Source organism: Ursus americanus, chromosome 3 (assembly GCF_024610735.1).
Source record: "Ursus americanus isolate L20-20 chromosome 3, mUrsAme1.1.p, whole genome shotgun sequence".
Lineage (NCBI taxonomy): Eukaryota > Metazoa > Chordata > Mammalia > Carnivora > Ursidae > Ursus > Ursus americanus.
Window position 1 is genome coordinate 92,853,185 of NC_142129.1, and position 23,472 is coordinate 92,876,656.

Here is a 23,472-nt window from a genome sequence, read left to right on the forward strand (position 1 = left end):
CACAGACAAGAGCACCAGAAAGCCTCTGTCAGGGACGGAGAGGGGCAGAGGAGGTGGAGGAGGGACGGAGACTTAGGACCAAACTGGGAGACCACGTCACAGAAGTTGAGAGAAGGTGGTGGAGGAAGGAAGGAGTGGTCAGCAGCATCGAACGTCGTGAAACTCTGGGAATGAATCAGCTCTGGCGTTAACATGACATTTTGACTAAGACAAAAGTAAACACAGCTCATCATCTTAGAATCTTAGCTTGACAGTTTGTTCCTCTCATAGTAGCTGCATATATATAACTGTGAAGTTATTTAATGCGAAACGCCAACACTTTCGGCAACATAGCATTTCAGAAATAATTTCCAAATCCAAAATTATCTGTGAGTCTTAAGCATTCGTAATTTGTGGGTCCTTAGTAACGTATCTGTCGGCTTTGCAGTGCCTGGCCAAAGATCAAGTCACTGATGTCGGCCTAGAATTTTTAGAAGGGATGATTTAATTTAATCTGTCATTTTGCCGTGGAAGTAATGCCAGTGCAGGGGGTCCCAAGGCCACACAGCTGCCTGGGCTGGTGTCACACCCCATGCTGCCCATTGGAACATCCCAGCACATTCTAGTGCAGTATCAGGTATCGGCCGCTCCACGTCCGCGGACAATCTGAGTGCCTAGGTGAGGCCAGGCTTGTGGTGCTTTCAGCCCTGACCTTGTTGCTCCCCAGGCAAACGTGACTTTTCTTCTGCCATAGGAAGAGTGAGACACCTGGATGTGCAAGAGGATGTGTGGCCTTCCCACTGACCCCAGTGCTGTCCTTAGCCAGGAACCCAGTGAGGGGGCAGTGCCAGTAGCATCACCGTTACTATTATCCGTGAAATCCCATGTGGCTGCGCTCCTTTCTGGAGTGTTCATGAGCGCGAGACAGTGTGATAAAGGATCCTCTCTCCCAGTGACACAGAATGGGGAAAGATCATGTGGTTTCAGGGACAGTCATACCCTGCCACTGGCCAGATGGAGGGCCCCTGCCAGGTACCGTCGTCCAGAGATCCAGGTTTCCTATCTCCAAGACAGAGGGGGAAACATAGCTTTCTTCTAGAAGCATTGAGCAGAATTGATGCGACACTGCACGTTTGCAAATGCCTGTGGATCGATACTTCGCGTCTTCTTCTACCTCGTCAGGGAGCTCGTTCTCTGGATGCGGGATGGCAAATTACCTTCATTCCCAAACTTCGCCCGAGGCTGTGTCCCTACTTTGCCCAGTTCCATGGCAGCTGAGTAACAATGGTAACAGTTTCCAAGAACCGTGCAGAGCAAGGACACAATTCTGATACATACAAGTTTCAGTTCACAGGGCGCCTTGCAAACCAAGGATTTTCTCTCTCTCCTGTGTATTTAATAGGTAGAAAGTTTAATCCGGTATATTCTGACTTTCTGTCTTTTCTGATTTTTGAATGAAGTGTGTGCAGATTTGCTAGTAAAAATTTTTTTGGATTTTAATCTTAATGTAACTATCTCTACCTTTACTTCTGTCGATGTTATGCTCGGTATATGTTGATGTGAATTACCAAAAAGATTCATGATCTTTTTCCTCTATAATTCCTCAGTTTATTATTACAGCTCTGTCTGTGTTCCCTGTGCTACTCTTTGCCTTGAATTCTCTTGTTTTTTTTTTAACTGTTTAAGATTAGTCTCTCAGTTTTCTTCTGCTTCACACTTGCTTAATCTTTTACTTTTCTTCATTTTCAGACTTTGTCTTTTTTTTTTAATGTACCCGTTTGTGTGTGCCTTTGTGTTCTGATCTAGGGGTCTCTGGCTTTTAATTGGCCAGAAGAGCACATTTCCATTACTGTATTTACTGTTATATTAAGACCTACTTTTACCATTTCTTCATATGCTTTATTGACTGCATTTTCTTTTTGTTTCTTTTGTTTTTCTCTTTTCTTCTTTCCGTTAGATAGATCTATCAATTTAAAAATTATATTGTTCTTATAATGAATGCTTTTAATCCTAGACCGGACGTTCTCAGTCAAGGGTGTTTTTGCCCCCACTCGATCACCAGGAGGCATGAGTTCCTCCGAGAAGTGAAAGCCAGGTTGCATTTTTCTCTGTTGGACTTAGGAGATGTAGGTAGGGCATCAATTCTCTTTTTTAACTGATTCTGTGCTCACTTGTCCACGCTGCTCTCCACAGCAATGGTCTTTTTGTTGTACATTTTTCTATTACAGATTCGGGTATAGAAAGCATAGCTTCAGTTTTCATTTTGAAGACAAAGCAAGAGAAATACATTTCATGCTTCTCAGGTGTCCTGTTTCTATAAACTTCACTGGAACTTTCTGATACAAATTTTTAACAATCTGTAAAGACCCTTTCTTATTTTTTTTTTATAGATTCTATTTATTTATTTGACAGAGACAGCCAGAGAGAGAGGGAACACAAGCAGGGGGAGTGGGAGAGGAAGAAGCAGGCTCCTAGCGGAGGAGCCTGACGTGGGGCTCGATCCCAGAACTCCGGGATCACGCCCTGAGCCGAAGGCAGACGCTTAACGACTGCGCCACCCAGGCGCCCCCCTTTTCTCTATTATTGACTATGGAACAGAGAGTAGGATTCTACACGCTAGAAGAAATAAATATCATTCAGCGAATAGAATCTTTTTTTTCAGGAACGTAATACATCTCTATGTGTTCTGTACGAAATGAGTCATGACAAAACTTTGAAGAGTACTGGCCTGCGCTAATGTTTTAGGTTACTATTAATGGATTTTCATGTCCATCATAGAGCTTTGCCAAAAAAGGCCCTGTTGTTAGCCCAGACTGTAAACAGAAATACCTACTTATTAGTGATGTCTGACACTGTTCTAAGTCCACTACCTGTATTCATTCATTCAGTCTTCACAACAGACTTTTGAGGTTGGTATGGATAGCGTACCCAGGTTGTAGTGAGGAAGCAGAGACCCAGAGGGATAAAATCAGATGCCTAAGGTCCCATGCCGCTAAGGTAGCCTAGCCTTCCTGCCTCAAGGGGCTGTAAATATCCCTGTAATCACACAAACATTGCTCTCATAAAAAGACTTCCACCGTAACAAAGAACATGGGAAAAAGAACTTTGGGACATAGGACCCAGGAGCTGCCAATCCTCGGGGTAGCATAGGGCCTGTCTGGACCCCCACCATCCATCTCAGGCCTCTTCTCCAGTGCCTTCTTCTAGCCCAGAATCTGGTCCTCAAAACTGACATGTCTCACGCTCCCATGCAACCGTCTTCCCCCTTCGTGAGATGCACTTATGCAAGATGGGGAAGGAGGAAGTGAGCTCTGGGGTTCCTCCTACTGGTTAGCCTGTGGCTAACTCAAGCATGGCTTTGAGAAATCCAGGTCTCTATTGGGGTGCCCTGCCGTCCGCTCAGTCACTTCATGGGCAACGTGGTGGTGGCCGATACTCATTCTGCCACGGGCTGGTTGCTCTCTGTGAGTGGGGCGGGAGCCCCTGCTCTCCTGCTCACTGGCTGTTCTATGAGGTTCTTGAACTCAGCAGTTCCCATGAGGCCTCTCTGAGTGAAGCAGAAGCAGGGAGTTATTCTGGGGCTATTCCCAGAAGCCCATCCTAGAGTCCATTTCTCCAAAACCCAATTCTCTGCATTAAATCTCCTTCTGCATGAAATATCTGGGCCAGTTCTGGTTTTCTGCATCTGACCCCCACAATACACTTGATTTCCAAGCAAAGACCAGTAACTTTTCTAACATTTGGCAATAAATGCCTTTGGGGAAGGAGCTGACCTCTCAGCACAGATGGCCCAGGCAAGAATATAGACTGTTCTATTTTCTTGCGTGGTATTTGTTATGAAGTATTATTAGCGTAAGAGAATGCACTACTTATCAGGACCAATTGACCGTCTCTTAAAATGTGCTGCGTTTAAACGTGTACAGTGACATATATCTTGTTCTCTTTAAAATGTGTGTTATTTTGCCATCCTCATTAGTCTTTTCTGATTCTTCCTGCCTACTCACCCCATCCTTTCCTCACTTGTGCCCCAATTCTTATACTTACTGTAATTTAATGAAATTGCCTATTTTCTTGAATAAATCCCCAAATCTATTAGAAATGTTCTGAGAACATAGACCGTATCTTGTTCACCAGTGTGTCCCCACAATGCCTCAAGTGGAGGAAATAATACACGATTGCCTAATGCATGAATGAACATCCCCTTTCTAGGTATTATTTACATGGATACCTGATTGTAATTGTTGAAATGAATATTCTGGTGATCAGAGTGGATAGATTCGAGTAAATACCTCTCCTTAGAGAATTGCCATAATGAGGCAAATCTCTATCTGCATGTGAGACTCGTTATATCTGTACTGAAGACCCAGGGAGCTAGGAAAATATTATGTCTTTTTTGCAGAAATGAGGCAATTACTGTAAAAGACATATTATGCAATCATCTTCATAACCCAACCAGGGCTGTGAGCACATACTGTGAATATTAAGACGGGCAAATTTTGCAACCAAGTGGTTTTCCAGGGGATACAAAGAGTTCTTGCCATTAATGAAGCAGAGACAGTGTTGCTTTGCCAAATCATCTTTGCCAAAGAAGAGACGGCCAAAACTGTGCACTCAACATGGCAGGTCACAAGCAGGTTGACCAGTTATCTCATTTAGTCCTCCATTAGGAGGTCCCAGTTATTAGGACTCCACGCCCCCACTTTGTAGGTGAGGACCCGAAATGGTAGACGTAATGCCATTGGTACACAGCACAAAGGGCCTTGAGAGCTGGGTCCTTCAGCTGCAAGCCCTGCCCTCTTTGCATCTCATTCTAGACTGTTCTCCCAGTCCAGTCAGATGCAGAAGGTGAACCTCAGGGTATCTAAGTTACAAAAAGGATAACAGTGACCTGGCTCCTCTCTGCAGAGCTGGGGCTTGGGGCCTGCTCTCAGTTTTCTTTATTCCTCTGTCACTGGTGGATTTGGATTCTCAAACATGGTTTTCCCACAGCTTCCGATCCATTTAGCGAAAGTGGTTACTTCCTGGTGCAGTGGAAACTGCCAGAGCCCCATAGATGATCAAAGTAAAATTCATATCCCTGCCTTAGTCTGCACTGAAAACGTGAGGTCTAGCACCAGAGAGGAGGAAGTCAGCTGGGTCTTCAGGGATCGGTCCTCTCCAGGAATGCTGGGTTCCTCTCTGGTCACCAGCTGTCAGAAGGATATTGTCAGTTGCAGTGTGATGAGCAGAGAAAGAGCAGAAAAGGAAGAGTACACAGTCCCCCACAAGCTCCTCTCAGTGCCACCATGCAGGAGCTCTCCCTCAACTTGGGTCCTGCACACCATGTCAGAGCCTCTCTCTCTGCCCTCCACACACCCACCCGCATCTCTAACCTTGTGGCTTCTTTCTCCCTCAGTGCTTCCCTGAACCCCTGTTGGCCTCCCTCCTTGAAACTCCCTGTCAGAGCACCCCGTTCTTTTCCTTCCTAACCCCTATCACAAGTTGTAACCATACCTTTATTTCTTTCCTTGGTGTTTAAAGTCTGTATCCTCAATTATTTGTAAGTTTTAATTGAAAAAGGACCATCTTGGTCTTGCCCAACCATGGCTCCTGCCATGGCAGATGGTTGGATCTCAATACATATCTGTGGAATGAACTGATGAATGTATGAGTGCATGAAGGATGGTTGAATACATTCATGGATGAGTCCCAGGTATTACAGGATGATAGGTATTCAGGCTGGAGAAGAGATGCTATAGGTTGGAGCCTATGATGACTGGGACCCAAATAGAAAGTGTGATTGGATGTTTTCTTTATGACTTATTCACAGACCCAAATAAAGACCAGCTACTGAAAGTTTCAGGAGGAAGATTTTCACACTCAGATTTCACACACGTGAGGGCTGTTCAACAGTGAAATGGACTGCCACAGAAGCAATTATTTTCTGTTCTTGGAAGTGTTCACAAACCAACTAGATGATCTTAGGAGTATTGCAGAGTGGGAAGGAGATTCCTGCATTACGAAGGGGTTGGTTCGGAGGGTACCTGAGGATACTTGCAGCTCTCTGATTCTGATTCTAGGGGCTTTTTCTTCTGTTGAGCTGGAGTTGGCATTAATATCCTTTGCTCTTTCCCCCTTTTTTTCCCCCTCAATATGCTGTTAGCTGATATATTTTTTCTCTTCTGCTTCTTTCTTCCCTGGGAATATAGATGAGGTCTTGTCAGAAAACTTTTTGGACTATAAGAACCGTGGAGTCAATGGTTCTCATCGGGGCCAGATCGTCTGGAAGATCGATGCCAGCTCTTACTTTGTGGAACGTGAGTACTTTTCCCATTCTCATTGCTCAGGATAAAGCGGAGATCAGCAGCTTTGTTCTCTGTGATGTTGCATTGTGTTCCCTTAGAAATGCCACATAAGAGAGCCACAGATTTATGAAATGCTTCAAAATAGTAAGAAGTGAGCCCTAGAGCAGTTGGGCAACAGCCATCCAAACCAGCCCAGGGGGCCGTTCCTTTTCGTTTCAAAGAGAAGTTTGGCTCATGGTCATTCATAGGCCTCTGGATTCAGGACCTTTGGCTTAGATCTCTTAACTTTCACCCTGTGGCCCCTCCAGTTGCTCTCTAACTTTGCAGTAGTTGCCCCTGCTGTATCCTATCATCCAGTTCTGGCTTCGCTTGAGCCCGTTCTTCAAAGCTCCCTGCTCATGGCCCCATCATGTTCGGGAGAGTCCACGCTTTGCCCTGACCTTTGACTCCGGCCCTGGTTCCCCAGGATGCTGATGATACATGACTACCACCAACCTGTTTCTTTGATTCCTGATCTGCTGACATTTCTGGGTGTATAAACGTGTCATCATGTATTTTACTGAGATATTTTCTAGAATTTTCTTTTGTCTTTGAAAAAAATCGTTTTTACAGTTAAAGAGGGATTCTTTTCAGAGGTCCCCATACTGATATATTTCCCATTGCATGAAGGCCTCATGTTTACCAGCCGAAGGAATGCACCATTGACCCTTATCTACAAGTCCTTCCCTTCCACTTGGGTACTGGAGAGTGCTAAATGCACAGGTCCCTTCCTGCAAATTCTTGTTCATAGCAGGGATTCAGTCAGTGTAACACTTCTGAAAGGCAATGATGAAATACTCCTTTGTTCCAACTGTCCAGTTCTCAGAGGAAAGCATGTGGCCAGACACCCAAAGTTGTCTGTTACCATTTGACTCATTGTTCAAGCAAAACTATATGCTCTGATGGGTAGTAAGGAGGGCACGTATTGCATGGTGCACTGGGTGTTATACGCAACTAATGAATCATCAAACTTTACATCAAAAACCAGGGATGTACTGTATGGTGACTAACATAATATAATAAAAAAATATTAAAACAAAACAAAACTATATGCTCTATATGCTCATGTTTTGCACCCATTTTTATTCACTCTCATTTCCATTCATCCACTCAGTAGGCATTTTATAAGACTTACTATATTTCAAAGATCCGAGATTTGAAAATGAAAAGTCTAGTGTCTGCCCGTTAGAAGCGTATGGTATCTCTCCTCCTGGAAAGGACACAAATGCCCCCTTATTTTGCATTAGCACATGTGGAATGTGTAGACAGACAGGAGATTTGATACTATCAGATGTAGAGGGGACATGCTTTTATGAGATGTGGTTGGTCCTTGACTTTGGTTTAGTCATAGTGAAGTTCTCAACAAGAGATTTCCTTTTCCTTTATATTTATCTCCCTGCCTCAAGCTTTTCTCCTCCTAATCCATTTTGCATGCTGATACCGGACAAAATGCCTTGAACTCAACTCTGATACCATCTGGCCAAGAGCCTCATGGCTCTGCTTTCTGACTACACGAACTGAAACTTCTCTGCCGGGCTGCCAAGACCAAAGACCCACCCTCCTGCCTCAACCCTACTTCTCCATCCTCCCCAGCATGCCCTCCTTTGCCCAAGTCATGCCAGTATCTTCCCCACCCCACAAATAGCATCATTTATCACAAATGGGCTTAACTTGGGGATAAAGATGGGTTCCAGCTAGTGCTACCTAGTGACTTCCCAAATGGCAGTAAGAACAAAAAAGGTAAAAGCTTGCATTTGTAATGAATAGTAGACACAATAGCGGACTGTATGCCCCAATCTACATTGGAAGTTGGGTGGAGAGGACTTCTTTACTGTACACCTATTTTCTTCTTTGGCGTTCTAACTAATTGAGAAAGAAACCATTTAGGGTCAAGATGTAATATCAGCTCAAAATGGTGCAGGAATGAGCACATCCTGCAAATACTGTCTTTTTTTTTAAAGATTTTATTTATTTATTTATTTATTTATTTGACAGAGAGAGACAGCCAGTGAGAGAGGGAACACAGCAGGGGGAGTGGGAGAGGAAGAAGCAGGCTCCCAGTGAAGCAGGGAGCCCAATGCGGGGCTCGATCCTAGGACCCTGGGATCACGCCCTGAGCCTAAGGCAGACGCTTAACCGCTGTGCCACCCAGGCGCCCCTGCAAATATTTGTCTTTTTAGAGGCAAGGAAATAAGTACGAAGGATAATGTGAAATTTTATGAGCTAATGTGAAAAAGAGGGGTTCGTGTATAAATTAATCTAGCAATAGTGCCATTCCTTTCAAAGCAGTTCTTTTCAAGATTTCTGTGACATATAGAACATCTTTTCGTATGTTCATTTCAAATAAAAAACCATGTAATATAATTGTCTTCATCAGAAGTATGAAGAAACACTTTAAGTACCCCCAGAAAGATATTACAATGTAAAACCAGCTCTGTAAATTATAGAAAATATTGTCATAATTGAGCGAAAGTGTATTCGGACTTGGTTAAGTAACAATGCCCTAGAATAAACTAATGCCTTGTCAAGTCATATTCAAAATAACTAAAAAATTGAGCACTTTAGAAAAATGACATTTTACAAATGTCCTGGTGCAAAGTTGAGAAGCTCTCACTTGGCAGTATTCCTGTTGGACTCGCAATATCTCAGTGCTTTGGACAAATGGATGAAACTGACGTTGAGAAAGTGGGTACAAATACAGCAAGCTCAGGTTCCATATACAAAGAATGTATTATTCCGTACAAATGTAATATCATTTGTCAAAAACTAAAAATTCATCAAGAAAAAACTTAATGGAGTTTGCACATGATTAGAATATTAACTCAGGGCACACATATAAATCAAATAAATTAGAAGGCTGTAATGGGTTATAGCTTTAGGGGTCTGAGTGCATTAAAACCGTATCTAATATGCCATATGAATTTATATTTTTAATGTGAAATAACTGATACTTGCAAAAATGTATGATTGAAAAAGTACCAAATTAACAAATAGGAAGGGACTGAATGTACAAAATGTTCTAATATGGCTCTCTTTCCTTAATGCAACAAAACATCAAAGGTCCTCTCGCCATAATAAAAGGCAGAAGCCAGGCCAGTATCCAGAAGGTTACAGAAATTTTTGATATTAATAAAACATAAGACTCTTGCGATCTCTAAATAGTAAGAAACATATTAATCTAGTAAGTAAATTATATGTTCTTAAAATTAAAAATTATTTTACAAACTTTGCACACTGGCCAGGTTTTAAATGTTGAAATACAACAGAAGGCCATTCTTTCTATCCGAGCATTAAATTAAAATAAAAATAAATAAATTAAATAAATAAAGTAATAAATGAGGTTTTTATTTTATTTTTATTTTCTGTTTTTCGTTTTTCCTTTTATAAGAGTGGGAGTATGTCGCTGATTACCTGGAGTCTATAATGTTCTAACAGTACATTTCTTTGGAATTATGATTCAATTTAGAATTAGGTAATTGCTATTGATTTATATGATTTTTTTTAAAGGTCTGACTTAATCAGATTTGGAAAGTACTACCAAATTAGGAACATTCAAAACAAATATTTCGTGCACTCTCCAATGAGTTACATGCATGATAAAACACAAAAGAAATAAAACCTGAATGGTTTCCTTTTCTCTGGCATAATTTTTCCCTAGTGGCCCTTGGCTGTTTGACTATAGTAATAAATGCTATAATATGAGAACTGCAAAAAGATGCAAATTTTAACACCGACAAAAGAAAAGAATAGTGATGTTTCAGCTTTCCTCTCATCCTGATCAAATCTCACAATGTTGTATCATTATTGTAACCCCATTACTAGGTCTTTCATATATGCAGCGGGGCTTAGATCGGGCCAGAATCAAGCCTCAGGAGTCACCACAGACCTTGCTGATTGTGTGCTGCTATTAGGACTCCTTCAAAATTGGGGCTTGCATTGCCCAGAAGCAATGATTCTCCAGGGAAGGCATCTTTTCCTTGATCCCTGGCCCAGAACTGTTTCAAGTAGCTCCCTGTTCGCTGTAGTTCCCATCGGTAGCAGGAAGAATAGAGCAGTGTGCCTTCAGCCCCCGCTGATGATGACCGAAAGAGTTTCTCCCAAAGGGACCTCCCTGGGTTGTGTCATGTTATCACAGTCATGAGCGTGGCCTTCTCACAGATGTCTAGGTGTAAACCGGAAATCCGCACTCCTTTTGACTGCTCTGCCTTGCCTCCGTCTCCCGCCCCTGCTCAGGTCACTGGTCCTACCCCACGTCCACGCTGGCCCTCACCTCCAGAGTCACACCCGGATCACTGCTGGCGCTGATTCTGTCACCCAGCATGTGTCAGAAGAATGTCCCCCAAACATTAGCACATTTCCAGTCCTTTTCCATCCATCATCCCCGTGCCCCTAGTTATACTGAACAGCAAATCTAAGCACCTAGTCCTGCTGTAAGTTTTTAATGACACCCATTGAGTATGGTGAGGAGGGGGTTACACAGGTGGGAGGGGGTCAGGATTTGCCTCTCAGTCCACACTTAGGCAACGGGCTTCCAAGCGAGAGGTATGTGAGCTCAATATCCCGCCCCCCCCCAGTGTGGCCCGTTCTGTCTGATCATTTGTAAAATGAAGTTAACATAAGCACCGACAAGGCAGCCCCACGGAGACGAGCTGATTCTCCCCGTGAGTGCTGCATGTGTCCGGTAGAGCCACACCTGCTATGTAAGTAGGAGGCTTTGAACTAGGATTGCGGTGCCGATCTGAGAGGGGTCACATCAGCAGTGTATACTCCACTTGGCATTTCTACTCGGGGAATGGACAAGTGGGTGTCATGGTGGTGACTGTGAACTGAATGGCTTTATTTGGGGAGTTTTCTGTGGGAAATGCTTTGCAGCTAGAGTTGAAGACCGAAGGGCACTGAAGGAAAAGCAGGGCTCCAGGAGAACTAGCTGGCTTCCCCTCCTTAGCATTTCTGGCACATGCTTTCTCCCCTCCGGCAATGCAGCAAGAGCAAGGACGAGCCCTGCTGGAGCTGGGAGGCCACCCAGATCCATGATTAGACACAGGGATCTGGTCAGGTGGACAATCCAGATGGTTCAGGTGACACATTGTTGCAGCCTTTTATTTGAATCTGGGCATACTTTTACCAGGACGACTCTGGTGTGAGCACCAGTCTGGTGAAGAACTACACTGTGGGCTGCCATTTTCAATCACTGATTTGTTATGTCCAAGGAGACGTCTCTATTTGTAGTACAGTAAACACTTGAGTCATAGGCTCCAAGCCCTCAACAAGTCTCAAGTCTACTTGGGCAGACTACACGTAAACCTGGCACTCACACTGCCTGACGGGTTTTTTGTGAGGAACAAGTATGGCTCCATATAAATATATGCAAGACAATGGGCACTCCTATTATTATATCATCTTATTTTTATTATATAATTCCTGGGACACCATGACAACTCCATTGTTCATCCAGTCGAATACGATCCCAGAGGGAAGTCATGGTCAAAGCTGCACTCCACAACAATCATAAAGTAATTTCAATATTGCCTATGTTCTTATATTTCTCAAAGTTTGAGAAAAGAGTGTACTCCTAAAACTCATCTTCCCCTTTCACCACATAATTCCTCCAGTTTTCCTCCCACCTAAACTTCTCCATTAACCTCCTCTTGATTGTGGCTCACACTCATGATGCTCTCCCTTTCTTATTTCCTTCACATTTTGCTTTAAAAGCCTAAAAGAAGTAATCTTGCTGGAGATAAATCTCCTGGAATGGTAGAGGAAGAAACCCCGTCACCAATTATACAATCACTCACTCTTTAGCAGGCCAGAGTCAAATGGCTGGAAATAGTCACACAGTCATAACGTTTGGGCTACCAGAGGCCGACCTAAGTGTGCAGTGGTTCTGGCCGAACAGGACCAATGAGACAATGGGACTGCGGCAGTGGGAGGGCAGAGAGCCATGTGGGAAAATAAGTCATGCAAGGACATACGAGTGAGGAGACACACACAGCAGGCTTGCCCTCAGTCTACCCCATAGGGGAAGCCAAACTGTTGATTGTACCCGCTTCTTACCATGTCGAACATTCCATTACACCTGAGAGCAGAAACATTGAGCTTTAGTGCACAGAGGTGTCAGTCTATCAGATTAAATCACAGACAATACAAAGAGTAACTAAGCATTATTACAGACAACAGAAAGGTATGACCAAATAGTTCAAATTTGCAGCAATACAGGTAGTTCTGGCTTCTAGTTGGACCTGTGGCAGATTCTCCCAATGAAATGAAAGCTCTTCATCAACACAAATAATTGGTCAGGCCCTCTTATCACAGACTGAGACTGTTCTGGAGTAAACTTGAGTCACCGTGTCAATAACGGAAATACAGATTCACCTGCCTCTCTTAACCTTATAGCGCTAGAGGCCTCCTGGGAACTGTACTCATCTTCGGGGCCTCAGATCGAGAGGTAGAGGCTTGGTCCCTGCCTGCCAAGGCTGTTGTATTGCAGTGGGAATGTGCTTACGTCTAAGCACATATCTTTTACTGTGGCCTGTATCGGTGGAGAGAAGGAGCGCCTGGGCCAGCTTTGCGGTACAGACCTGATTATTAACCACGCATAAGAGGAGCTTGTAGGCAGACGGAGTCAGTGGGAAGGAAGGGCTGGTGTTGGGGGCCAAGCGGTAGAGAGATCGTTGCAGGCAAGGGACAGCACCTGCAAAGGCGGGAAGGCCTGGGGGGTGGGTAGGCAGGAATAGGTGAGAGTTGAGGACAGAGTCCTGACAAAGAGGGGGAGGAAATGGAGGAGGAGGAAGAGAGATCATTCAGTGTGCAGGATTAAGTGTGGGCACAAATTCCTTGACAGTCCTCTCGGAGGAGGCCGTTCCAGTCTCCTCTCCTGTGCGAGTTTCCATGCTACAGTGATGCTGGGCCAACTTCCAGGCCCAGATTTGAAGAGACTGGTAGCTTCCACTTCCTACCCTTTAGAACACTCACTCTTGGAGCTGTGAGACTGCTGTGCTAGGAGAAGCCCAAGGTGGCCATGTGTAAGGTTGCATGGAGAGATCGTTGGCCAGCCAGCCATGCCCACCCAGGTGATAACAGGCGCAGCCCAGCTGTGATCCATGCTAACAGCACGCGAGACCCCACGGGAGAGCTGCCCAGCTGAGCCCGGGCACCTCGCAGAACTTTGAGAGATCATAATACAGCTCTGCTTTAAGCTGTTAAGGTTTTGGTTCCTTTATTGTGTAGCGATAGTAACTGTACCATCAGAGAAACCAAAAGAACGGGGCCATGGAAATCAGGGAGAAGAAACTATCAGACGAGGTACCAACAACATGGCCTGGTGAGTGCCAATGGAGGAGTCATGGAAGACATAGTGTGGAAAGCATCTGTGGAGAGTTGCCATAGGGGGGCTGTGGTGTTTGTAAAAAGAAAATTCAACAAGCTGATGAGAAAGACTGCAGGCTGAAGAGTAGGGTGAGCAGTTCATCCCGCCTTGCTCAGAGGGGTCCTGGTTTGGGCTCTGAAAGTTCCCGGTCCCGGGAAGCCTCTCGGTCCTGGGCACACTGGAATGGTGCTGGTCCCCTCGTATGTCTGCATTGACAGAGAAGATCAAAGCGTCCGAACGCTCCTCCAGCAAGGAGGTAGTGAGAGACTCTGAGGCGGCAGCATGGGGAACAGGACTGAGATGGGCTCGAGCATGGGGACCGATATGGAAGGAGCCATCACGTGAGAACTCTCGTTGATTTCACTTGTGTCCACTTTCTTACATCCTGTTATGCTCATGACAGCACCATGAGGAGGACACCGTCACCACTGCCTCTGAGGAGCGAACAGTCTGTGAGAGATGTGGTAGTGTGTGTAGTAGACCTGGGGTGGACGCCACACTCACCTGCTTGTGCCTGTCAGCCTCAGGAAAGAGTCATGGGGATGCTGGGCGTTCGACGGGCTGGGGCTCCTAAGGAGTCAGAAGGAACGGGATGCGGAGAAAGTGAAGAGGCCAGCCTTTCCTGGAAGCCCTTGACCTGCTAGGGACCGGGTGACTAGAAGTGCGGTGGGGCAGGATAGCGACAGGACTCGAGGACAAAACGTGTGTGCGGACTACCTTGCCCAGAAAGAGGGGAAATAAGAAGAAACTGGAAGAACTCAGGAGTGATTTTCACCTGGACACACGTGGGAGAGTGAAATTAGCACGCCTCAGAAAAAGACTCTCTCCGTCCCTCTCAAAGCCACTCTGTACACAAAACCACAGACACAGGGAGCTAGAAACAAGCAGGGTTGATGAGGCTCTCCCACCTCTGCCTCAAGACAGTGTTTCAACACGATAAGGAGGGAGTATTCGGCCCATTTTCATCTCCATGAGATGGGGACACAAGAGCTCTCCCATAAAGGCCTGTGCAGGTGAGAGCAGAGAGGCCACAGTTGGCAGGAGAGTATGTGGGGCAGACGAGGGAACCTGACCTAACTATGACACTGTGTCTGGACCTGCAGCCAGGTAGGTGAAGCCGTGTCCGAAGGGCATGGCCAGCTGATGACCACGATATCCAAATAGACAGAGCAGATGGGCATGAAGGTGGCTGCAGCCATCCCACAGGGGGTGGCCTGTGCTTGTCCCTGGGGATCTGTGCATGGCTTCTAAGATCTGACCCCTGGGCAGCCACTTGGCATAAGGCTGATGTCCTGAATAGAGGAGTCATAATAGTAACCGTGCAACTAAACATCTCTGAGCTCTCCCCGTGTGCCAGGCACCAGGTTGAGCGCTTAAGACGTATTATCCCACTTAACCTTCATGAAAACCCTGGGAGGCAGATAATACTTTCCCTTTTTGTTGATAAGGAATCTGAGGTGCAGGAAGATAATGCAACTGGTCCACTATTCACAGAGTAGGACCGGGCTTGAACCTTGGCAGTCTGACCTGAGCACTAAGTACGATGTCCTGGTAAGATCAAAGTAGGCCAGAAGGGCCCCCACCGGTAAGGTGGAGTTTCAGTGCTGGGTTCTGGTCCCCTGGAGGGTGGGGTATCAGGTTATAAACTAGATAGAACTTTGAAGTCAGAGTCAGGGCTGGAGGCATACCTCCCAGAATGAGTGGCAGGGAAGTTATATGGCCATCAAAATGGGAACCCAGATGTCACTGCACTAGCAAATCCTTGAGCAGGGGAAGGAAAGTGGAGGTGGCTAATATGTGGCCTTCCTCCCATCCAGATGATTCTGAGTGAGGAGCTCAGTAGGCTCCACCATTAAAAGCTATAGAGAAAATTCAAATTAGAAGACAGACACTATCTAAGATGTCAGTTACTTCCACACACATAAATCCAGAATCTTCTCTATTTCAATGTATTTGTTAGGTGTGTATGAATCCTGTTTGTATAAACATTTTTTAAAGTTTACTTATTCCCAACAAAATTAGAAGAAAAGATCAAAGTAAAAATCACCCATAATTTCACCACAAGACAACATTTTTTTTTTTGAAAGATTTTATTTATTTATTTGACAGAGAGACAGACAGCCAGTGAGAGAGGGAACACGAGCAGGGGGAGTGGGAGAGGAAGAAGCAGGCTCCTAGCGGAGGAGCCTGACGTGGGGCTCGATCCCAGAACGCCAGGATCACGCCCTGAGCCGAAGGCAGACGCTTAATGACTGAGCCACCCAGGCACCCCAAGACAACATTTTTAAGATTTTTTTTTATTGCTAGTAGCATCTCCCTAAGAGGGGCCTAATAAATATTTATTCAATTAATTAATGAATTAATTAAGCTAGTGCTCAGAACTCCAGTGTAGAAAGCAAGAGACTTATGCTCAAGGACGACAACCATTATGTCTTGTCTTTTCCACAGATGGCCTCTGAGCCATCTAGAGGAAGAGGCCAGAGAAATACGGGTAAGGGAGGGAACCAAGTGGTCCCCGGGCAGATACGTATGGCAAGTGGGTGCTACAAAGACAGAATGCAGTCTTCTGATCTGTCCAACTTCTTGGAATAAGGAGGTGGCAGAGAGGTACCACCTTTTAAAGCAGATTTACTCTGCTCTTCGGTAAACGTGGGCCAGTCCACCCTGAGAATTGGACCAACCAGTTTAGTGATTAGCAACTCTTCCTTCTTTGATTCAGGTCCTGGAAGCTGATGCTCGAAGAGCAGTGGGAAGGGAAAATTTTCCCTTTTCTACTTCATTGCCAACTTACATGTCTTCCTTTTGATCCACTGAGCCTTTCTGGCAAGTCTGTTTCATGCACGGCTGTAGTGTTCTTGTGAGGACAGAGACCCACAGGGGTCAGGGAAACCTCCCTGAACACTATGTGTGCCTTCCTACACACTTGTCCCTGCTCCTTTGCACACACCTGGGGCCAGTTCAGAGGCTACCCCCAGGAGTTGCTGTCATCAACCAAGATGGGTTTTCCCCAAGTCAACTCCAAGGCCATTTTCAAATGCTGTTAGCAATGCCGTCCGTATGGCCTTTGCACAGACAAGAAAGAGTTCAGAGTTCATATGCTATAAAAAAGCACGAACTCCTCACAAATTCTCATTAATCCAGACCTCAGTCTCTCATGTATCTCACTTTTTCTCAAAATCCTAGAGTTGATATGATACCCAAGAATACTGAAAAACCCAACAGCACCCACAAGGTCTAGAAAATGCAAACAATGCCTCATCCATTGTCGCAGCTGCTAATCTCAGCCCTGTTTCCTGCTTTCCAAGCAAAACCAGAGTTGGCAGTCCTGGTCCATATTTAGACCCACGTTTCTACTACCAGCTGTTACCTGAGAGAAGAGGACAGACAAAAAGCTGAAAGGGGAAGGGAGCTGTGTTTCAGCTTCACCAGAATGAGTGCCAATCTCTCTTTAAAATCCAAACCAAAGATCGTGTCTTCTGAGGGAGGAACTGTGTCATTATGCCCTCCATATCCTTGGAGAAAATCTAGTTAGAAATAGCACACCATCTATCAGAGAATAACATATATGAAGCAGTGCCATTTTCATACAAAATCTAGAAATTTGAACCCATATATTCAAAGCCTTTCTTTCATGGGACTTCTATTTCTTGTATTTAAAACCCCTTGATCTCTCCCCACCTCCATTAATAGTTACCCCTGAAAAAAAGAGGCTTATTTTACCGTGTGGGTTTTCCATAATAGAGAATATGAATTTCTAGTGAATCCGAAAATTTTCAGGTCTGTCTGACCCTTTAACAAAGGAGCAGATGAAAGAACAAAGAATATAAATAACATGAAATATTTTTCCAGAAGGGGAAGAGGAGATGATGTCAAAAAAATAAAAAAATAAAAAAGTAACAGAGGGAAAAGGCCGAAAGGGTGTGGGAACATGAAAAATAACAGCCAAAATAATCTACCATGAGACCTCACTCCTTCTACTAGCCTAATCGTAGGTAGTTCCCAAATTGGAGAAAACAAATTTCAGGCAAACTCAATACCAAAAAATGAATATTAAAACATCAGAGCCAGTTAAATAGAAGCTCTGGATACCTGACACGTGGCTCCCTCACCTGCTCAGCCTGGCGGGGCTCTGGGGTCCCTGCGCACAGCCCTTCCAGCGCCCTCTGTCGGCGGCGGAGCGAAGAGGAACAGGAGCAGGTCGTCCCTGCGTCGGGGCACCTGCCAAGGCTGGAAAGGAGCCAGGGAATCCAGAACTCGCCTAAAGGATCAGGGTGTCCTGAGACTCTCTGAAATGCGGAAGGATGATGCAAAGCTTATGGGAAGTTCCACGCTGGCTTCGGGCAAGAAGCTAAGCCAGATGCAAGGTGGTAAGAATTTCACAAAGCCTATGGTTCCTGCCACCTCGCCGAGTGTAGAAGTAAGGGAATAGTTACCATTGGGATATTTATGTCAAATCAAGACTGTTTCTAATGACACATGCCCCTCTTGCTTGACCACCTCTGACACAAGCAAGAGCTTGAACTTGGTGCGTTCGATGATCTTCTGTCACCTCTCCCACCTCCACACACTTTCCTTTCGGACAATTCCTGGTTATCTGGTATAGACTCATCTCTGAGCCCACCCAGAAAAAGATGCTGAAATTTCCAGTTCCACAGATTGGCCCGTGCATGCCAGACATATGGAAAGGGAGGCCCTGCTAGCCCATCAAAGGCTTGCACCCTTAACCAGGTTAATAGTTCTGGGTTTTATGGGATGGCACGTGTCCCTCATTCATCACTTTTTTATCTAACAGCCCTGACACTAACCTGCCCCATCATACGTCTCAGTGTGTGTAGACTCTCTTCCTGGACGGTGTCCCCAACTCAGCCATATAGTGAAGCTCAAGGCCTCCAACTCAGAAATCGAGTTTTTCCCAAAAGGCCGTAAATTCTAAACCTGCAAATATTATTTTTTCATGAAATCCCACATCAGTGGAGCGCATTGTTCCCCTTTTCAGGAAAGGAATTTGCCTGCCATAAGGCTGCTTTTTTGATGTCAGAGGTCTCTTAGAGGGACTCAGGATTCAGTTGCTGTATCCTAGGCTTTGGAATCAACTGCACCTGGGAAAAGCAGCAGCCGATTCAATATGCATCATGCCAGATGGCCTGGCATTTCTATACGAGCTTCAAGCTACCACGTCCTGCGTGGCAGGGAGCCAGACTGGTGGGTGGGCTCTCCTGGGCCGGAACTGCAGGTCTGAATATTCCTAGCCTGCAAAATTCTCTCCCCAGAAAACTCTGGTCCCATCTGCAGCTGACCGCGTTAGTCCTGACGGAGCACCACATTGTGAGAAAGTTGAAGGTCTCCTAGAATCTACGGGAAAATTGGGTAGGGGGAGAACAGAGGCACCCCGTGAGGCAAAGGGGAATCCAGGGGCAAAGCAGCTTTTTCTACTAGGGTACATTCCTCACTTCTTGCCAGGCTAGCCCACCTCGGAGGATTTTTACCTTGTCACGCAGCCCATTCACAAGATGAAAGCGTGACCGTCTGTGTTACGTGACTCCAGGAGAGCTATTTTGGTAGAGTTCTGTGAGCTGTGTCTCTGGCGCTGGTAACATATCAGCCCTGTGAAATATCAGTGTCACAGGAATATCTGGTGATCAGAAATTACACCACCTCATACTACCATCCCTAAGATCTGTGTACGGTCAAGGACATACTCCGCCTAAAGGTTGATTGCTACCCTCCCGACCTCCCGAATAGCCATGGGTGTGGAGCTCTGACCTGCTTTACTGTGGTACTGTAATACATCTCAAGCCCCAATGTCCTGAAAACTCTCCCACAGTTAGGTCTTCCGAAATAGGCCCCTGACGTTCCCTTGTGGTTCTCACCTTGATCCAGTTTTGTAAGTCAGTATTCAAAATGCTCTTACTGAACCGAAGCAGTTCATTGTAAAGGTCATGCTGAGATCGCTTCCCTTCTCCACCCACACACTCTCAACCCTGTCCTTCATACATTCACACCCCTGCCCCAATGCATCCTTGCACTTCCTGGCACCACCGATCTGGAAAACGTTGGCTAATACCTAAGAAAAGTACATACTTCCCTGAAAAGCCTCTAGAACACGCAGCAGCGGGTCAAGAGCTGGCTTAAGGCATTTGTAATCAGGGTAGAATATGGGGCAGGGTCTCCATCTGACCCTCTCCCTTGATGCCAGGAGCTGTATTTCTTACCATCAGCAGTTCTTCGGTAGGATGGAATGTCATTCTTGGTGTACGGGTCCTGTCTCAATCCTAAGGAACTCGGTTCTCCACCATCTGACCAGTCAAAAGCCTCCCCACTACTTGGACTGAAATGCAGAGACCTACGCCTGTAATCCAGGATTTGGGATAAAAAATATGTGGCACAGAAGGTGCTAGACTTTGTGGTGTTATGGCTGATCCTATATTTGGCCTCCGAGGATCTGTTGGGATCCCTGCTTCCAGCTTGAATGCCCCCAGGGAGGCTTAGGGACAGCTCCACCCAGGAGAGAGGACCGAAGCCCTGTCTCATGCTTCCTTTTCGTTTCAGATTTTTTTACTTTATTAATCTTTGCAAAGAACCCACTTCTGGTTTTCTTGATCCTCTATGTATGTTTTCTGTTTCTTTCTTTTCTGCTCTTATTTTTATTTTTGATGATCTCCCTCCATCTACTTTCCTTGGGTTTAATTTGTTGTTCTTTTTCTAATTTCTTGAGATGGCTGCCTAGCTCATTGGTTTTTAGCTATTCTTCTCCATGTATGCATTTAAAGCTGTAAATTTTCCACTAAGCAGTTTTTGTTTTGCTTTGTTTTGGTAAAATTCTAAGTGAAGCGTAACACAACAGAAAAATGCACAAATTTAAAGGCAGAGCTTATGAATTTTTCAGAAAGTGAACGCATCCATGTACATAGCACCCAAATCAGGAAGCAAAGCTTATTTACATTTTAACCCATTCTGTATCTCCTCCCTCCTCCCTGTACATCTGTGTGTTTTTTTAATCTTGCATGCTTTTTGCTTTTTTTTGTTTTTATTTAAATTCCAGTTACTTCACACACAGTGTAATATTAGATTCAGATGTAAAATTTAGTGATTCAACACTTCCACGCGTACCCAGTGCTCATCACAGGTGCCCTCCTTAATCCCCATCACCTATTCTAGCCTGAATCCCCATCCCCCCCCACCTCCCCTCTGGGAACCATCAATGTGTTCTCTGTAGTTTAGACTCTGTTTCTTGGTTTTCCTCTTTTTTCCCCTATGATTGTTTTGTTTCTTAAATTCCACCTATGAGTGAAATCACGGTATTTGTCTCTCTCTGACTGACTTATTTCACTTAGCATGATACTCTCTAGCTCTGTCCACATCCTTGCAAATGGCAAGAATTCATTCTTTTTGATGGCTGAATAATATTCCATAGTGTGTATATACCACATCTTCTTTGTCCAGTTATCAGTCAGTGGACATTTGGGCTCTTTCCATAATTTGGCTGTTGTTGATAATGCCTGTATAAACCTGATGGTACATATTTCCCTTCAAATTAGTATCTTTGTGTCCTTTGGGTAAATACCTAGTCGTGCAATGGCTGGATTGCAAGATAGGGCTATTTTTAATTTTTGAGGAACTCCATACTGTTTTCCAGACTGGCTGCACCAGTTTGCATTCCCACCAACAGTGTAAGAGGGTTCCCCTTTCTCCACATCCTCGCCAACACCTGTGGTTTCCTGTGTAGTTAATTTTAGCCATTCTGACAGGTGTGAGGTGGTATCTCATTGTGGTTTTGATTCGCATTTCCCTGATGATGAGTGATGTTGAACATCTTTTCATGTGTCCGTTGGCCATCTGGATGTCTTCTTTAGAAAAATATCTATTCCTGTCTTTTGCCCATTTTTTAGTTGGGTTATTTATTTGTTTCTTGGGTGTTAAGTTTTATAAGTTCTTTATATATTTTGGATACTAACCCTTTATCACATACGTCATTAGCAAACGTCTCCCATTTCCTAAGTTACCTTTTAGTTTTGTTGACTATTTCCTTCACTGTGCAGACGCTTTTTATCTTGATGAAATCCCAATCGTTTATTTTTGCTTTTGTTTCCCTCGCCTCAGGAGACGTGTCTAGTAAGAAGTTGCTATGGCTGATATCAAAGAGGTTAATGCCTGTGTTCTCCTCTAGGATTTTAATGGTTTTTGGTCTCACATATAGGCCTTTCATACATTTTGAATTTATTTTTGTGTATCGTGTAAGAAAGTGATCCAGTTTCATTCTTTGCACATTGCTGTCCAGTTTTCCCAACACCATTTGTTGAAGAGATTGTCTTTTTCCCATTGGATATTCTTTCTTGCTTTGTAGGAGATTAATTGACCCTACAGCTGTGGGTTCATTACTGGGTTTCCTATTAGGTTCCACTGATCTATGTGTCTGTTTTTGTGCTAGTACCATACTGTGTTGATCACTATAGTTTTATGATGTAATTGAAGTCCAGAACTGTGATGCCTCCAGCTTTGCTTTTCTTTTTTCGAGATTGCTTTGGCTATTCAGGGTAATTCTGCGGTTCCATACAAATTTTAGGATTCTTTATTCTAGCTCTGTGACAAATGCTGGTGGTATTTTGATAGGGATTGCGTTAAACGGGTAGCATAGACATTTTAACAATGTTTGTTCTTCTGATCCACGAGCATGGACTGTCTTTCCAATTCCTTATGTCATCTTCAATTTCTTTCATCAGTGTTTATATAGTTTTCAGGGTACAGTTCTTTTATCTCTTTGGTTAGGTTTATTCATAGGTATCTTATTCCTTTTGGTACAATTGTTAATGGGATCAATTCCTTGATTTCTCTTTCTGCTGCTTTGTTATTGGTGTATAGAAATACAACAGATGTCTGTACATTGATTTTGTATCCTGTGACTTTACTGAATTCCTGCATCAGTTCTAGCAATTTTTTGGTGGAGTCTTTCGGTTTTTTAATATAGAGTATCATGTTATCTGCAAATAGTGAAAGTTTGACTTCTTCTTTGCTGATTTGGATGCCTTTTACATTCTTTTGCTGTCTGATTGGTGTGGCTAGGACTTCCAGTACTATGTTAAATAACAGTGAGAATGGACATCCATGTCTTTTTCCTGACTGTAGAGGAGAATCTCTCCGTTTCTCCTCATTGAGGATGATATTAGCTGTGGGTTTTTCATATACGGCCTTTATTATGTTGAGTTATGTTCCCTCTAACGCTACTTTGTTGAGGGTTTTTATCAAGAATGACTGTCGTACTTTGTCAAATGCTTTTTCTGCATCTATTAAAAGGATCGTATAGTTCTTATCCTTTCTTTTATCAATGTAGGGTATCATGTTGATTGATTTGCAAATATTCAACCACCCTTGCAGCCCAAGAATAAATCCCACCTGCTCATGGTGAGTGATTCTTTTAATGTACTGTTGGATTCAGTTTGCTAATATTTTATCGAGAATTTTTGCTTCCATGTTCATCAGTATTATTGGCCTATAGTTCTCTTTTTTTGGTGTTGACTCTATCTGATTTTGGTATCAGGGTAATGCTGGCCTCAAAGAATGAGCTTAGAACTTTCCTTCCATTTCTATTTTTTGGAACAGCTTGGAGAAGAATAGGTATTAAGTCTTCAAATGTTTGGTAGAATTCCCCCGTGAAGCCATCTGGCCCTGCACTTTTATTTGTTGAGAGGTTTTTGATTACTGATGCAATTTCTTTGTGGCTATCAGTTTGTTCTAATTTTCTATTTCTTCCTGTTTCAGTTTTGTTGGTTTATATGTTTCTAGGAATTCATCCATTTCTTCCAGGCT

General features: G+C 44.3%; 1 protein-coding gene across 1 annotated transcript in view; it reads left to right on the forward strand.

Annotated features, from left to right (window-relative positions):
• HECW1 (HECT, C2 and WW domain containing E3 ubiquitin protein ligase 1) overlaps positions 1-23,472 on the forward strand; it is a 419,927-nt gene that overhangs the window by 190,306 nt on the left and 206,149 nt on the right. Inside the window, exon 3 of the mRNA XM_045793669.2 lies at positions 6,168-6,275. Within this exon, the coding sequence (XP_045649625.2) occupies positions 6,168-6,275 (108 nt within the window). The remainder of the gene's footprint in view (positions 1-6,167; positions 6,276-23,472) is intronic.